Genomic DNA, 12156 nt, shown 5'->3' with positions numbered 1-12156 from the left:
CCACGCCCCACGCCCCTCCCTTCCCCTCCGCTGCTCCGGGCCCTGCCTGCACCCCCCACCCTTGCACCGCGCCGCTCCCTGCCGCCCACCCCGCACTGCCGCCGCTCGGCCCCGCCGGCCCGAGGGGGCCGTCCGGGTGGGGCTGGGGGCTGAGCCGCCTACTCGTCGTCCGCGTTGGGGTCCGCCTCCTTTATTTCTGTTTCTTCCTTCCTCTCGCCTGCCTCTCTCGCGCCTCCTCGCACCCTGCTCTTCTGCGCGCCCTTCCTGCACGTGCGCCCGCCCGCCCTGCAGCCCGCCGACGAGAGGAGCTGGGTGTACTCCCCGCTGCACTATAGCGCGCAGGTCCACCCAGCCTCCGACGGCGAGAGCGACACAGTAAGTGCGCCCCGGCCCGCCACGCCCGGGGCCTCTCGGGCCCCGGGACAGACGGGGAAACGGAGGCCCGGGGCGGGAGGGGGCCGGTGTCTCGGGCCCTCGCGGCAGGGCGGGGGGTGGGGGGGGGTCCTCACCCGCGCCCTTGCCTTTCGCAGTAATTTCTATGCAGTCACCGACCCAGAGCCGAGCGCTCGCTGCCGCCCTGGCTGCTTCCGGGAGGCGCCGCCCGCCCGCCCGCCCGCCGGACCTCGCTCCACGACGGCCGCGGCCCCCAGCTCCCGTCTACTACCTACGCCTGTGAGACTGTGAACCTCCCCGAGTGTCCGATCATGTATTTATTTTGGGTCCTTACTCTTTGCACAAAGACGGCAGCACACGTGTGCTTTTTTAGAAAAAGATAAAAAAGGAAAAAAAAAAAAAAAAAAAAAAAAGGACGTGACGGGAAAAGAAGAGAAAGCACCCCACCGCACCTTGTGGTTCTTCGCTGTGCTTGAATGTGTCTCGCCGAGGGAACGAGGCCAGTTGGCTTCGGGGACCTGGCGCCCTCTGAGGGGGGCCGGTCACCCAGGCTGAAACCCACACTCCGAGGCTCCGCCTCTCCGCTTGGACGGGGCGCCGAGGAGGGAAGGACCACGGAGGCCCCGCCGGTGCCTGGGACCACGGGCCCCCCTGGCTAGGTGTTGCGGCCAGGCACGTGACGTCCGCCCTTGGGGGTGGCCGACCGGTGGTCTGGGGGGCGGGGGCTCTCCACCCCGCTGATGCCTGTAATCTCTGCATCTGTTTCCCACCACCTGCCTGCCAGCCGACCTGTGAGTAGGAATGGCCGGCGGCCGCCCCTCTCGCCAGAGCTCAGGACGGTGGGCTTCCCTGTGGTCCCCACGCGGCCTGCTCACTGTCCAGAAGAGGGGCCCAAGCGAAGGGAGACGTTGGGCCCCAGGCCGTGGGACTTCCGGAGATCACGTCCTGGCACAGGGGTCCCCCCCATGGTCAGGCTGCCCAGCTGTCCGGTTCCAGGCCCCCCAGGACTGGGATGGGTGTTTGTTTGTTTGTTTGTTTGTTTGTTTTTTAAGACAGCGATGCATCTGTGAGTTAGAAGAAAGAGAAGAAATTCTTCGTGAAAAACAAAAATTTTCTAGTTTGTCATCTTCAGCAGGGGCAGCCCCTTCCGGGCTCAGAGACCCCATCGTGTCCAGAGGGGACGGTGGGAGCCGACAGCATCGCAGGGTCTGTCCTGCCCCCACACAAATGCACTCCCACCTCTTGAAAGGTGACACAGTGGGGGTGGCTTCCCCCTGCCCACTCTGCCCCCCACTGGCTGGCTCGCTCGCTTGGGAGAGCTGGGAGCTGGCTTGGAGCAGAAGCCTCACCTGGAAGAATTTCTCCCAGCCCTGGCCTCCCTGGTGGAGAACCTGCTGATCCAGGAGTTTGATTTTCCGAGTCCCTTGGGAGCTGCATAGTTTGCTGTTCCCTGTGTGGATCCCTCGTCTGCCCTCGTGTCCCCTCACCCGGCTCGCTTTGTGCACCTGGAGGGAGCCTGCTGGCCTGGCTGCTGTCCGCTCCTCCCTGGAGAACCAGGTTGCATGCTGGGGGCTGTCCCCTAGCTGCTGGCACAGGGGCTCCCGGGACGTGCCAGCATGCAGCCCAGGGAAGACAGCCCTCAGACGACCCGTCGGAACAAGCCCGTGGGTGTCCCAGATTAGAAGCAAAACTATGTCGTCTCCCTCTTGCCCAAGGAGCCTTTGTCCAGATCCTGGGAAGCGTCCTCACCTGGATTTCAGACCAGCATCTGTCTGCAGGTCCCCTGGCTGCATGCCACAAGTCGCCGGTCCATCCCTACCCCTTCCCATCAAGGGGATGACGGCGGAGCAGACAGAGGTCCGAAGGTGCATCTCAGACCTTGATGACTAACAAGGACCACTGTGTCACCCGGAAGCCGGTGTCAGAGCCCGTGCCCGGGCACGGATGTGAGTTCTGCGGGGATGACCAGATCAGCAGGCACTGTCCCGGAGCAGCGCGCCCCGTGTCCAGGGCGCGCTCAGCCACCTGGAGCTTCAGGAGGGAGCGGGGAAGCCCTGCTGGCCCCCTTGGGCTTTCCTGAATCACGGGACAAAGGCATTGCTGGGATGCTGATACAAGAGAAGTTTGCAAGCCTCCTGGATATCATGACGTTTCTATTCTTGTGCAGGTCACTAAGACCCCCTTGGAGACCTGTTTTGTGCTGGTTGCATCCTTTGTCCCTTTTCAGAGAACTGTCACGTGGATGCTAGTGTGGCCTGCAGACTGTGCCGATGGGAGGGGTTTGCTTACTTTCCGGGCAGGGGGCAGGAAGGCAAGACTTTATTTATAATGTGTAGCAAATTCATGGCCTTTCCCAGCTCCCACCCCCACCCAGAGGAAGGCTCTGGACCCAGCCAGCTGTCACCCACCCCCCCACCCCCAGCACAGGAATCTAAATTCCTTCGTGGCGACACCCTGTCTCCCCTCCTGGCTCATCTCTGATGGCTGCAGTCCCTGAGAGCTGAGAGCCTGAGCGCTGGCTGGCAGTCTGTGCAAAAGAAAGGCATTTCCTGAGACTGTCTAGGTGCAACTTCCTGAGAGCCCTCGCTGGCCTCTGTCCAGCCTCGCCCCCTCCCTCCACCACTTGGCTCAGTGCAATACTCCCCTTCCGGTTGGGGTCCCTTGCCATGGTACTGTCGCTGCAGCCCCTGGGTCCGCACTGCGGGTCAACGCCCTCCACCACCTTTTCTCTGGCGGCTCAGTTGCATCGCCTGCCCCGCCCCCATCTCGTTTTTATGGTCGAACTGATTTCAAAACAACGAAACTGCAAACCTCGTGTGTCTTAATTCTCTCAGGGGGTTCCGTGTGCTCAGCCCCTATGGTCTGGTGTGTGACAATCTGGAGCGCGGCCTCATCGGGCACAGAATGCCGTCTCGCTCAAACCCAGAGCCGTGGGCACCTCTGTAACTGTGCAGCCGCTGCTGGCCCCAAATAACATATGCAGCCCTGGGCCCCCGCTCCCCATCCCCGCCACCCTTCCTTCTTTTTACGTTGGAGAGATCTCTCTAATAAATCGGGTAATAAGCATCAGCCCTTGTTCTCTTTGCCTCTGTGCGTGCCGGTGGTCTGCTTGAGAACGTGAGGACTGACTTTGAACGAGAGCAGAAGGAAACCTTGGTAAGATTTAAAATAACAGGAACCAGGGGCGCCTGGGTGGCGCAGTCGGTTAAGCGTCCGACTTTAGCCAGGTCACGATCTCGCGGTCCGTGAGTTCGAGCCCCGCGTCGGGCTCTGGGCTGATGGCTCAGAGCCTGGAGCCTGTTTCCAATTCTGTGTCTCCCTCTGTGCCCCTCCCCTCGTAGCACTCTGTGTCTCAAAAATAAATAAACATTTAAAAAATTTTGTTTTAAATAACAACAGGACCTAGATGCCTTAATAGCCGTGGCCTGCTTGGGGTTCCAGTTCAACTCAGAAAACTTGTATAATTTTCTGACATCAGTGCAGCCCGGTATAAAAGACCAAACACTCCCCAGAGTTTGTATTCGTTCTGCCAAACTTGCTCAAGTTGACCCCTTTTATAGCAAAAGTATTTGTCCAGGATTTCCAATCCAAGAAACACTGCTTTGAAAGGTCCCATTTGTAAGCAGGACCTTGGAAATCCAGTTTTAAAATCAGGATGCAGAACGGCTCAGCTCGTTTATAAACTAGACGTGCAGATGAGATGATCTGGAACGTGCTCACCATCACGTCATGTTCAAAGATTAGTATTCAGATACTGTCAAAGATACATGTGCATTTTGAAATTACAAGGCCAGGGGCGCCTGGGTGGCTCAGTTGGTTAAGCATCGGACTTCAGCCCAGGTCATGATCTCTTGGTTTGTGAGTTCGAGCCCCGCGTCGGGCTCTGTGCTGACAGCTCGGAGCCTGGAACCTGCTTTGGATTCTGTGTCTCCTTCTCTCTCTGCCCCTCCCCTCTTCATGCTCTGTCTCTCAATAATAAATAAATGTTAAAAAAAATTAAAAAAACAAAGTTACAAGGCCAGACCCCCCCCCCACCTTAGTCCACATCCCATGAAAAGCAGGTTTGTTATCAAGAGGTGGTCTTCTGAAAGTCCTCCCCACCAGCAGCCCCACTCTGCGCCTTGGCTCCAAGCAGAGCATGCAAAGCTAGCATTTAGGACGATGTCATGAAGTACTCCAAGACAAACATTTGAAGAGCTTCGAACTAGAATATCAAGGACCATCCTCTGGGGTGGGCTGGGGGAGCTTGGAACAGGACTTCAGGGTCTTCAGGACCTGCCTGCTGTGGTCCAACCTCCTCACGAGTCCAGCAGGGACTGCACCAGCGTGCCCCCCGCCCCCAGCCCATCTGTCCCTGCTCAGAGCCCTCCTGTGACACCCCGGCACCCACAGAACAAAGCTGCACCAACCTAGTTCAGATCCCAGCTCCCTGTTGCCTCGTTGGGGCTGTGGGGGCACTGTTTATTGAAGTGACTTTCCATCTCTGAGCCCCAGTTTCACTGTCCGTAAAATGGGTTGACGGTTAATTCGTGGAGTTATCCAAGTTTTTCTTTTTGTTTAACTTAACCCTTGAAACACACAGGTATTCATTTCGAGCGATAGAAAATGATGGTCGCTCTCAAGGGTCGGCCCAGCCTCAAGGCTCTTCATTCTCCGACCTGGCTTCAGTTCGTCGCCTTCCGGAGCAGTCTGGACTCAACCGACGACCTCGCAGCTTCACGCCCGCACCGGCTTGAGACCTCGCTAGCGTGGCTGGCCTCCCCTGGCCCCGCCCCCAGACCACGCCTCCTCTTGATCCCTCCCTGGGGGCCCCGCCCACGTCGGCCCCACTTTCCCTCGGAGCCCATTGTTCTTGGTCCCGCCTCCCCAGGCTCCGCCCCGCTCGCAGTTCCTGGTTCGCTCTGGCTCCGCCCACGGCTCCTAACCCCGCCCCCCACCAAGGCGCGAGGACCCACGTGGGGCTACCCGTAGCACTGCCTAAAAGGCGAGCCCCCAACCCCGGAGACGAAAGTCCGGCAGAAGTCCGTCACGCGGGCCACGTTTGTTGGCAGTGGGGAAGTTACGGGGAGTCGGAGTCCCCGCGGGATGGGGCGGCGAGATAGGTTTCCATCTCCCGGCTCAGGCGCGGACGGGGCAGCCAGGCGCGCGCCGCAGGGGAAGAAGGCCCCCGGCGCAGGCCCCGGATATTTGTGTCAGCGCTGCCGCCACCGTCTCAGCTGATGGGTCGGGACACACGCTCGCGCTCGCGGTCGGCTGGTCGCAGGGGCCGCAGGCAACGGAGCGGGAGTCGGAGCCGAAGTCGGAGCGGGAGCCATGAGCGGCGAGACCGCCGGCGCCGGGACGACGAAGTACGGCGCAGGCGGAGGCGGCAGAGCCGGGAGCGCAGGTGGGGGTCTCTGCGTGAACAGCGCTGGGGATCCGGCTCCCGCCCTCGGGGAGCCAGAGACCCACGGATTAGTCAGAGAGGGCTCCCTGGAGAAGGGGACGTCCGAGTACGAGTCGCAGTTCACCAGGCAGCGAAAGGAAGGCGAGCGGCGTTCCAGGCAGGGCACCTGGTGGTTGGAGGGAACGGAAGGAGCGCAGCGAGCGAGGCGGGACGGGAAGGGGAGTAGGAGACGAGGTCGGAGCGGTAAGAGGAGACCGGATCGTGCGGTTTTGTGTGCCGTGGTGACGGGGTTGGCCGTTCCTCGGAGGCAGGTAGGGAGCCATGGGGAGGTTTTTGAGCAGAGCGATGGGGTCTGACTGACTTTGTGGAACTTCCTCCGGTTTTCGCGTGGAAAAGGGACTGAGGAGGCTGGCTGGAATGACAACGGGGAGGGGGAGGAGGAGGAGGATGGTGCAGTTGTCTAGGCAACAGACGGCGGTGGCTGTCAGAGAGGAGGCAGTGGGAGGCTCGGTGGGGAAATGGGTAGGTCTGAGAGGGATTTCATGAGTCGGGGCGGCAACACTTGCTGTTGGAAGTGGGTGTCAGACGAAAGAACTGTTGATGGCAGGAGGCAGGACTGGGTTGACTCCTAGGACCTGGGTCTCAGCTTCCACGCGGCCAGCAGCCCCTTTCTTTTGGAAATGGGACACCTGTCCACATTTGACTGGAGTCTCCTCCCGCATAGAGGGACGAGAACGGTGCCAGGGACCAACTTCCAGACCTAGGTCCCGGGATGTGACCCGTGACGTTCAGGCCAGTCCCTGCCCCACTGTGGCCCAAGTTTCCTCAAGATCTCCATGGGGGCTTTCCCAGCATGCCCAGTCTCCCGTCCCTTGGGCCCGTTCACCCCATGGCCAGAGTGGCTGTAATCAGACATGGTTGATTTCCCTCTACATTTGAGAAGGTGGTTTTTCCTTTTTTGAGTCTCCTAAGATCATTGCAACCCAGGAATTCCAAAAAGTTACAAGCCTGTGACTCCAAGACTCCATAGCCTGTGAACCAAGAATAGTTTTTACGTTTTTATTATTTTTTTTCTTTAATGTTTATTGTTGAGAGAGAGAGAGAGACAGACAGACAGACAAAGGGCGAGCAGGGGAGGGGCAGGAAGAGAGGGAGACACAGAATCGGAAGCAGGCTCCAGGCTCCGAGCTGTCAGCACAGAGCCCGATGTGGGGCTCGAACCCAGGAATGGTGAGATCATGACCTGAGCCGAAGTCGGACGCTTAACTGACTGAGCCACCCAGGCGCCCCAGTTTTTACGTATTGAAATGGTGAGGAAGAAGTCAAAAGTAGTATCTCATGACATGTGGAAATTGGATGAGGTCTCCGAATATATTCAGGTTTTGGCGTGCACAAGTGAAAGTGTATTGGGACCCAGCCGTGTCCCTTTGTTCCTGTCTGTGCGGGGCTGCTTCTGCAGTAGGGACAGGACAGTGGTGTCCCAGACCGTCTGGCTCTTTACAGAGAAAGCTTGCTGACCCTGGTTGGGGTCCCTGGTGTTGGTGTTTTCCCCACTGGTTCACGTACAGCAGGAAGCCTTGTCATGCCTGCATGTTTTTCGTTTGCTGTCTTCTGGTGTTTGAGTTGCAAGAACCAGCCGTCCTAGGTCTGTAAGTCGAGTCGATGTGGTTTATGAAAATTTGACCGAATGCGTAGTCTGCGTGTAGGGACTCCCGAGAAATTGGTTTCCAGGGCGTAGGCTTTTTCACCGAGCTTCATAGGTGGGGCATTTGACAAAATAAAGAGATTTGGTTGTTGCTGTACACGTTCAAGGGGCCCTGAGCATTAAAGAATCTATCTCTAGGGCTCGCACATTCCATCCCCTGCCCGGTGTTTTTCCCTGGCTCTTCAGTCCCGAGACGCTTACTCCAGTTCCCTCTCGCCCAGCTTGCGGGACCAGTGTAGACACCACCTTCTCCTGTAAGCTCTCTCTTGTCGCCTTGGACACATCAAGTCCTCTGGTTCCTCCACTTAGAGCTTCTGTGCCGTCTGGCCCCAGCCTGCCTCGCTGCCCTCCCTTCCTTCCTCCCTCCCCCCGTTCACGCTCTTCTGCAGCCACATGGGCCTCCACGCTGCTTCTTTACACGCCGAGTAAATTCCTGCCCCAGGGCCTTTGCTCTTGCTGTGACTGCTGCCCAGATCACTTTCTCCCTGTAGCCCCCTCCCCCACATCGTCCAGTTGCCTCCTCAGATCTCCATCCACTAACGCTCAGTCACTCTTCTTTGTGACTCGTAGCACTGCCTAGGGTCACGCTGCGTGTTTATCTGTTGACGTGAGCCTCCCAAAGGCGGGGACCGTGGGTGGCACTGCTGGTCACCGCTGTGTCCCCAGAACCTAGAACAGCGCCTGGCAGAGCAGGTGCTCAGTGAACATCTGTCGAACAAAAGACTGGCAGCGAGCGCACCTTTGCGGGTTCCCTCCCCAGGTCGGGTTCGGACGAACACCACCGGTGGCGGCGGCGAAGGCGGCAGAGCCAGAGTCCGCTGCCCCCACGCTGGCGCTCACGGGGCCGGTCCTCCCAGTCTGACTCCGATGACGAGCGCCAGGAGCAGCAGCGGGGCCGGTGGGCCCGCCGGCGGCGGACGCGCTCTTGGTCCCCGGGCTCCTCGGCGTCCGGCTCGGCCTCCCCGGACCGCTCCCAGAGCCCTCGGGAGGCGGCGGCGGCCCTGAGCCACCAGCACAGCCTGCAGGAGCGGCTGCGGCTGCGGGAGGAGCGGAAGCAGCAGGAGGAGTTGATGAAGGCCTTCGAGACCCCCGAGGAGAAGCGGGCCCGGCGGCTGGCCAAGAAGGAGGCCAAGGAGAGGAAGAAGCGGGAGAAGATGGGCTGGGGGGAGGAGTACATGGGCTACACCAACACCGACAACCCTTTCGGCGACAACAATCTCCTGGGCACCTTCATCTGGAACAAGGTGAGTCCGGGGCGGTGCCCGGCGCGCGGCCCGGGTGGGTCGCTGCCCTCAGGGGTGTCTTCCGTCCGCACGCGCGCTCACGAGCCCCGGCCTCTGGGGCCTTTGCGTCGCTCGCCCAAGGCGGGATTCCGGTTACAGATGCTCCGTGGTCCCCGTCGCCAACACCTCGTTCTCGACGAAAGTTACACATGATCCCTTACCCGCCAGTCCCGCCTCGCGCTTGTGACTGAGAGCACGGGCGTTCCCTCCCTCCCAGCCCCGGAGGCTGCGCCTCTGCGCCCTGTGCCTCTGTGTCCCGCTTTCTGCCTTCTTCCAAGGACACCAGTCATCAGCTTGGAGACTGTTTAGGTCCCATGTGACCTCGTCTTAACTAATTACACCCGCAGAGACCCCGTTTTAAAGATCTCCACGGGTTCCCGGACTGGTGAATGGACGGATCTTTTTGGACACAGCTTCACGCTAACCCAGCACCCATTCGTCGTGGGGGGTGAGAGGGGGCAGGGAAGGCCTGGGGGGGCGAGAGCAGGCGGCCACGGTCAGATGCCAGGGGTCCGCTGCTCACCGCATGCGCTCCAGGCACCGTCTCTTGCCTTTGTCTTGAACACACAGCCCACCTCGGGGCGCCTGTGCTCGCCATTCCCCGACCTGGGACCCTCCCCACCTCTTTCTCTGGCTGGTTCTTTCTCCTTCCTGAGGATCTCAGCTCACCCGTTCCCGCCTCTGAGGGCCTGCCCGGCCCCCTCGGCCCCACGGGTGCTCTTCCTCTCGGCGCGGCCTCGCCCTCCCTAGCGCTTTACTAGCAAACGTGTGCCGTGCGCCCGCTGGTGCTGGAGGCCGTGTGGGCCCTGGCGGGCGTCAGCGAGCAGGAGAGAGGTCTCCGCGGAGCCAGCCGTCTCGTGGGGGAGAGCCTGTCGAGAAGCAGATTAGCAGAGCGCGCAGAGGAGAGAAGGCAGGCAGGTGTCGGGATGCCCTGGCTGTAGTTTGAAATCAGCCAGTCCGGGGCGCGTGGGGGGCTCAGGCGGTTGAGCGTCTAACTTCAGCTCAGGTCACGATCTCACGGCTTGTGAGTTCGTGAGTTCAAGCCCCGCGTCGGACTCTCTGCTGTCCTGTGTCTTCCTCTCCCTCTGCCTCTCCCAACTCGTGAGCGTGCATTCCCTTCCTCTCTCTCCCCCTCTCTCTCTCCCCCTCAAACATAAAATAAATAAACATTAAAAGTAGGGTAATTGGGGCGCCTGGGTGGCGCAGTCGGTTAAGCGTCCGACTTCAGCCAGGTCACGATCTCGCGGTCCGTGAGTTCAAGCCCCGCGTCGGGCTCTGGGCTGACGGCTCAGAGCCTGGAGCCTGTTTCCGATTCTGTGTCTCCCTCTCTCTCTCTGCCCCACCCCCGTTCATGCTCTGTCTCTCTCTGTCCCAAAAATAAATTTAAAAAAATAAATAAATAAAAGTAGGGTAAGTCAAGCCATGAGGCACCTGCGTAGGTCAGCTGGTTGAGCGCCCGACTCCTGATTTCGACCCAGGTCATGATTTCACAGTCGTGAGATCGAGCCCCAAGTAGGCCTCTGCCCTGAGCGTGGAGCTCGCTTGAGATTCTCTCTCTCCCTCCCTCCTCCCTCCCTCCTCCTCCCCAACCCCTCTCCCCCATTTGCGCTCGCTCATCCAAAAATAAAATTAGCGGGCCCAGAGAAGTCTCGTTGCAAAGCTGACATCTAAACACGGGATATGATCCATAATGTGTGATTCCTGCCAGGCCGTGAGCTCCACAGGGCAAGCTGTGTCCCCAGAGCCTGGCTCACGGTCGGCACTCAGTGAGCGTCAAATGAGCGAGCTTGGTGTGATTTGCACGCGCGTGTGCTCAGACATTTTCCCTAGTGTTTCTTGGAGCCGCAGCGGCCCTGGGGAGTTGGCCCCACGGGAGGCCATCGGCCCCTCCTGTGACAAGCACGTGGGGAGTCGGCCCCCGCTCAGCCTCTGAGGCCTCTCCGGACAGGCCCACGGTTTGGGCAGCACCACGCGCTTGTCCCCCCCGTCCCGGGGCCACCGGCTGGCGGAGTGGGCAGGCGCGGTGCCGAGCATCAGCACGCGCTCTGTGCCCGGCCTTGCTCACAGCGCTCTCCGTCAGCCGACTCTCCCTGCCGCGGCCGCCCGAGGTCTCCCGCGGTGAGTGACGGAGCATGATTGGAACCGGGCCATCCAGCTTCACGTCCGTGCCCTGGGCTGCCGTTCTGCGTGGCCATAGGGGTGAGAAGTCCGGTCACCGTTAACGCCTGAGGCGGCAGCCCAGGCTGAGGCTGGGGAGGCCAGGGGGTGGCACAGGCATCAAGGGGTGGCCCCAAACCAGGCAGCGCAGGTGTGTGTGTGGGGGGGCTGGCAGGGGCGTCCTCGAACATCCCTCAGAGCCGGGTCGGCGGGGGAGCGCTCATCCGGAAGTGTGGGCTTGGCACCCGGCTAGGGCAGCAGCTGTGATGTCGGAGTCCTCGAGGGGTCTGCAGACCCTGCGCCCCGAGCGCCCTCCAGGAGGTGAGGACACAGGGAACGAGTGTTTGTTGTGGGGCGTGGTGTCCCAGGGGTCTGTGAGCACGGGGACCGCAGTGCCCCTCCTAGCGACGCGGGCTTTCCCGCGCTGTCCCGCCCCTGCCCGCTCGCATCGGGCGTCGGGCCTGCCGAGGGCGTGAGCACCCCGAGCTGGCCCAGCCGGGCATCTGCGTGCGGCAGCCTGGCAGGTCCCGGGTGGGGTGCTCCCGTGAGTGACGCTCGGGAGCCCCCCGGGGCGGGCGGCCACCTCCCCGCCCGCTGCACGTTACTGCAGGTGCTGCCCGTGCAGGAGGCTGCTCTGAGCGGCCCTGTCACGCTGGTCCTGGGCGCGCCAAGGGGGCTGCGTCTTCGGAGGAAGTCGGGGCGCTGTGGCCGCAGGCACGTCGCTCCTCGGGGGGCCGGACCCCCTTCCCTGCAAAGCCGCCGCTCGGCCTGCCGGATTCGCGTCTGGATCTTGGAGAGGGCGGCACGGGGGACCCCGGGGCGGTGCCCGGGAGGGCGGGACGGGGGCGCCTCTGCTCAGCGGGCATGTGCTTGGCCCTTCCAGGCCCTGGAGAAGAAAGGGATCGGCCACCTGGAGGAGAAGGAGCTCAAGGAGCGCAACAAGAGGATCCAGGAGGACAACCGCCTGGAGCTGCAGAAGGTGGGGCTGCCCCCGGCCGGCCTGCACGGCCAGGCCGTCCCTCGCGAGGGCCCAAGGCTGGCCCACCCTGGCTTAAGCCAGGGACCGACCCGGCGGGTGGCGCAGAAACCCCCGGGCAGGCTGGCTCCAGACACGGTCGGATCCAGGGGTGCGGGCTGCGTCTCCGACAAGCCGTCTGCCTCCGCCTCCCCGAGGGCCCCGAGACTTCTGGGCCTTTTGCTCTCAGACGCCTCCTTCGGCGGGGGGGGGGGGG

The 12156-nt window shown here is 61.4% G+C and overlaps 2 protein-coding genes across 2 annotated transcripts in view; both read left to right on the top strand.

The window, feature by feature from the left end:
* The window catches only part of PIP5K1C (phosphatidylinositol-4-phosphate 5-kinase type 1 gamma), a 37726-nt gene extending 34264 nt beyond the window's left edge, over positions 1-3462 (top strand). Inside the window, exons 14-15 of the mRNA XM_040461720.1 lie at positions 292-375; positions 531-3462. Of these exons, the coding sequence (XP_040317654.1) occupies positions 292-375; positions 531-533 (87 nt within the window). The 3' untranslated portion in view covers positions 534-3462. The remainder of the gene's footprint in view (positions 1-291; positions 376-530) is intronic.
* A 2103-nt stretch (positions 3463-5565) lies between these two features.
* CACTIN (cactin, spliceosome C complex subunit) overlaps positions 5566-12156 on the top strand; it is a 13694-nt gene continuing 7103 nt past the window's right edge. The window contains exons 1-3 of the mRNA XM_040461719.1: positions 5566-5779; positions 8245-8728; positions 11808-11903. Of these exons, the coding sequence (XP_040317653.1) occupies positions 5613-5779; positions 8245-8728; positions 11808-11903 (747 nt within the window). The 5' untranslated portion in view covers positions 5566-5612. The remainder of the gene's footprint in view (positions 5780-8244; positions 8729-11807; positions 11904-12156) is intronic.

Source organism: Herpailurus yagouaroundi, unplaced genomic scaffold (assembly GCF_014898765.1).
Source record: "Herpailurus yagouaroundi ecotype Mexico unplaced genomic scaffold, PumYag 295, whole genome shotgun sequence".
Lineage (NCBI taxonomy): Eukaryota > Metazoa > Chordata > Mammalia > Carnivora > Felidae > Herpailurus > Herpailurus yagouaroundi.
The sequence above is the reverse complement of the archived record's forward strand: the minus strand, read 5'-3'. Positions and strand labels throughout refer to the sequence as shown.